This window comes from Austrofundulus limnaeus, unplaced genomic scaffold (genome assembly GCF_001266775.1).
Source record: "Austrofundulus limnaeus strain Quisiro unplaced genomic scaffold, Austrofundulus_limnaeus-1.0 Scaffold206, whole genome shotgun sequence".
NCBI lineage: Eukaryota > Metazoa > Chordata > Actinopteri > Cyprinodontiformes > Rivulidae > Austrofundulus > Austrofundulus limnaeus.
This window is the reverse complement of record NW_013952608.1, coordinates 421,535-426,043: the sequence shown is the minus strand read 5'-3', so window position 1 is coordinate 426,043 and position 4,509 is coordinate 421,535. Positions and strand designations below refer to the sequence as shown.

Below are 4,509 nucleotides of genomic sequence, written 5' to 3'. Positions count from 1 at the left end.
TATATATATATATATATATATAAATCTCAAATAGTTTTATTCTGAGTTTGACTGAAGCTTGAACATGTTTGATAATCTCACTGGTTTCTGCACCCTAACTGTGTTTTATTCTCAAGATATTTTTTGTCTTTAACTATTTAATAATTGTATCAAGTTGAAGTACAAATAGCAGAAAAGATTATTTGATGATGTACCGGTAATTTGATATGCTCAGAGTAACTTGGATAGTTCTTTTTTTAAAACAATGATTTTGTGTAGAGGACTGAAATGGAGTTGAAAACAAGATTTTAGATTACAAATCTAAGCTACCATTTCATCTACCTCATAATGTTTGTTTCCACTAATTAGAAAACAAAAAGCTTAACTTGCTCAGTACATTTACATTGCACATAAAGTAAATTTATCTCCATCAAAACTACAAAAATGCTGCTCCTTGGAGGGTTGACAGTATTTTTCAACCATTATAAGATAATGACTCAAATGATTTAAGATAGTATTGTTTCAGGCAACCAAAAAATATTAGTATGTTGATACAAAGATGTATTTTTGTTGGACAGTAGCAAAAGGAGAAAACCTAGAATTTACAAAAACAAAACTGCAGAAAGAACCTCAATCAAGTAAAAGAGTTTTGGCGACACTTGGACGAACAACTAAAAATATTTATGAATTTTAAAAAAGCCAAACATATTCGGTCGGTTGCAGAGATGGATTTCTCGTTTGCTAAAATCATCAAACGGGACGTGGCTAAACACAGACGCGTTTTCAAGAAGCTGCAGATTCTCAGCGAGCTAAATGGTGTAGCAGCTCGCTGACTGCGTGAATGAGCGGGGGAGGGGCGAGACGAGCATGTTATGTGTCAACTAGAGTGCTGCACGCAACATTGTGTGTGTATGTGTACGTGTGTGTGAGTTGTGGAATAAAGGTCATAGCACAGTATTCTGTCAGTGTTGTGACCTTGAGATGCTGACGAAGGCGTGCATGCATGTGTGTGCGTGTGTGTGTGTGTGCGCGCGCGTGTGTTATGTCTACTGTTCCAGTAGCACTCTTTTAGTAACAGACGCGAATAATTTTTTTTTCTTCTGAGGTAAACAAACACTTATGTTAATATAATGCATTAAAAATGAACTTTACTGTGTATACTGTTATCCACTAAGCTGCTAAATGTTTGTTTTTTGGTTTTATTTTGTGTGTGTGTGTGACTGTGAGGAACTGAATTTGAACAACTCCAGGTTTTAGTTAATGAAAGAAACTCATATCCTGTCACGCAGGTTTCAAACCAGTTATTTCATCCAGGAGAAGACAAGATCAACACACACACTTACCTGGTTTTCTTGGGAGTCTTGGCCTTGGGTGTGGTGCTCTTGGCTTTTTTCTCCTTCGGTTCCTTGGGCTCTTTGGGAGTCTTGGGTGTTTTGGGTGTCTTCGGGGTCTTGGGCTCTTTGGGCTCCTTGCCCTCAGTCTTCTCCTTTGGTTTCTTTTTACGCTTTTTCTTCCCTTCTACCAACGGTGAACTTCCTTCAACAAGTCCTGTGCCAGTAACCTGTTCAGCCACGTGACTTCCTGTTGCAGGAAGTTCTGACTTGACGTCTTCATCTCCTTGCCTTGCTGCCTTCTTGCCTCCTCCATTGCTCTCCTCGTCCACTTTTGCTTTCTTTTTCTTCTTCTTTTTTGGCTTGGTCTCCTGATCACTTGGCTTCTCTGTGCTGATGGGCTGGCTGGGAGCTCCGGCGCCAACCGCTGGCCTGTCAGAAACCATCATTGAGGCATCACCTGACAGGTCCGAGGGGGAATGCTGGGGTGGTGGAGAAAGACAATATTTTAAATTAATTAAAAACACATATGACAACTAAGACGTTCAAACATAATAAGCCCAATTTACCTACAATTAAATATATTTTTAGTTTTACGTTCTAATTCAAAAGCTCAAAAAAATACTGATTTTATGATTTCATTAGCTAGGGACAACTTTGTTCTTTGATAATGGGTCAATAATTTAACGCTGAATCGATCACATCAAAACAAATGATCAAGTTGCAAATATTTAGACATTTTCAAGCATTTCTTTTATTATTAACTGCTGTTTTTTCCAAAGCTCGGGTTAAATAAATCGGTAATAGCAGCCCACAGAATAAAGCGATTAAAAGGAATCATCCATCCATCCAGGAGCATGGCTGACATCTCCTCCCTATCCTCCACTCCCTGTTGCTCCAGTACCCCCCCCCCCCCCCCCCCCCCCCCCCCCCCCCCCCCCCCCCCCCCCCCCCCCCCCCCCCCCCCCCCCCACCCTCGCCCGCACCTCATCCACCTTAGCAAACAAACCATCTGACACCTTATTTTGTCCTCCCCCCTTTACTCTCCTGTAGACTAAACCCATCTTTGTGCTCCCTCTTCCTGCAGCTCCTTTTCTGCTCCCAAGTAAGCTTTCTGTGACAGGAAACTGGTTACCAGCTGTTGGAAGCCACTCCAGCTGCCTCTCCTTCCCTGTCCCTCTCTTCCATCCCTCCCTCCCTCCTGCTTTCTCTCTCTCCAGCTGCTCAGGGTCCCAGTAGCAGATGGGAAATCAGGCATCATGACACGAATAAATTATCTCCATACTTCAAAAAGGCACAGCGAGGGAGAATGTGTGTGTATGCTTGTGCGTCATACAACAGCCAGAGACGCCATTGCCTTTGAGAGTCAGTTGGTGTGCACTTGCGTGTGTCATTGTGGTATGTGTTTGAGCATCAGCAAGTTTACACGCGTGCACACACACAMACGTAGCGTAGTTTGCTCATATGGAGCAGGAAAGAGTTGGGATGCCGAAAGTTCACTTCCATCATAAGAATGCTAATGTACACACAAACACCAGAGTGCTGCAAGGTCACACATCACACAAACCTCTACACACAAACACCTGCTGACACACACGTAAACTGAGCCATTTAGATGCACAAATGGGGGGGAAAGGAGGGGATCTTGGGGAGAGAGGCCGATAGAGAGACAGTGGCAGAGAGATGGTGAGGGAGATGCAGCGCCGAGATAAATCTGTCCTCCTGCCAAGCTTCTTCGATATCAATCACAGGAATGACAATGGAGACACAAGGTGTGTACACAATGGCACGCACACGCGCACACACACACACACACACGTGTCTGCTGCGTCAGGTTTGGTGTTCTGCAGTATAAATTTAACTCAGTGTTGTTTTAACTTGTATCGTTTTAAATCCTGCTCGATAAAAGACGATTTTTGTCCTGCCTCACCAGCCGCTTCCAAAACAAGTTAAAATAAAGGCAGAGCGAAATGCATATCGTCCCGTCTTTTTAATGAGAGTTTTAAACTAACTAATGATCATCATTTATTATGAAAAAGATGGGATGGAGTTAGCCATTTTGGCCAAACCTTGTAAATTACATCATGCACAAACTTGAGATTCTGCAAGAATTGAACACCAAGTCAGATGCTAATATCTGTATGTGGATAAGTTGCAGCCTTTTTTAGTTTATTCATTTAATTCATGAAGAACCCCAACATCAAATATTAAAACTCTTTACTAGTTTCATCCTTTTGTTATATGTGGACTGGACAGTCACACCCATCTATTGTAACATGATTCATTCAACAAAACCAGACTTGTCTGTTATAAAACAACTGTTTGCCACTGTTTGTTACTTAAACATTCCAATACAGGACTTGATGTACATATAATTCTTCTGAYGAGTTACATAACCGTTCACAAGTTAAGAGCAAAAGTGTTTTCAGCACTGACTAACAATTAGCTGTGACCGATTTCCTAAAACAAAGATTTAATTTTCTATTTTACAACCAAMGTTTAAAGGTCATTCATTACTGGGCTGCCAGTAAATACTTTTCAGAGTTGAATGAACTTCCTCTGCAACATAAAATCCAGTTTACAGAATGACAACTACACTCCATGAAGCCAAAATAATCTTACAAATAATAAATGATTAAGTTGCAGACAGGAGAGAAAGCAACACAGTGCAAACCCCAGAATTAAAATATAATTTGCATGAGACAAAAATCTAATTTTATTACTCAGACTTTTTAAAATCGTTTTCCTACTAATTCTTGTACTCATATCCTAAGTTAAGTAAATTAAACTTATTTTATCTATTGCTAATTATATCATTAATAACTAACAAAAAACGTAGCAGTTTAACGTAAAAGTTTAACCATTTCATGACCATTACACTAAAATATCTGCTTCACTTAAAAGTGCTTTTAATGTCATATCTTTGAAAAAACTGTCACTATTCAGAAGTAATTACATTCCTTTTACCAAAGATGTGTGCAAGATAAAATTCTTGTTTAAATATACTCTGTAAGAGATGTCCCAAATTCCTATTTCTATGTCACCCAAAAAATATTGAAACTTTCACGACTAAAGTTTGCAAATTAAACGTGGGCATTTTGAGGTAAAGGACCACTACTGATGTCAGCCACCACTGAAAACCCAACAAAAGGTGGTAACCGTTATCATTGTGGTAGTACGTGTGTGTGTGTGTGTGTGT

The 4,509-nt window shown here is 40.0% G+C and overlaps 1 protein-coding gene across 2 annotated transcripts in view; it reads right to left on the bottom strand.

Annotated features, from left to right (window-relative positions):
* The window catches only part of chd7 (chromodomain helicase DNA binding protein 7), an 85,055-nt gene that overhangs the window by 47,313 nt on the left and 33,233 nt on the right, over window positions 1-4,509 (bottom strand). For both annotated transcript variants that reach the window (XM_014018960.1, XM_014018959.1), the window contains exon 4: window positions 1,323-1,792. In XM_014018960.1, the coding sequence (XP_013874414.1) occupies window positions 1,323-1,792 (470 nt within the window). The remainder of the gene's footprint in view (window positions 1-1,322; window positions 1,793-4,509) is intronic.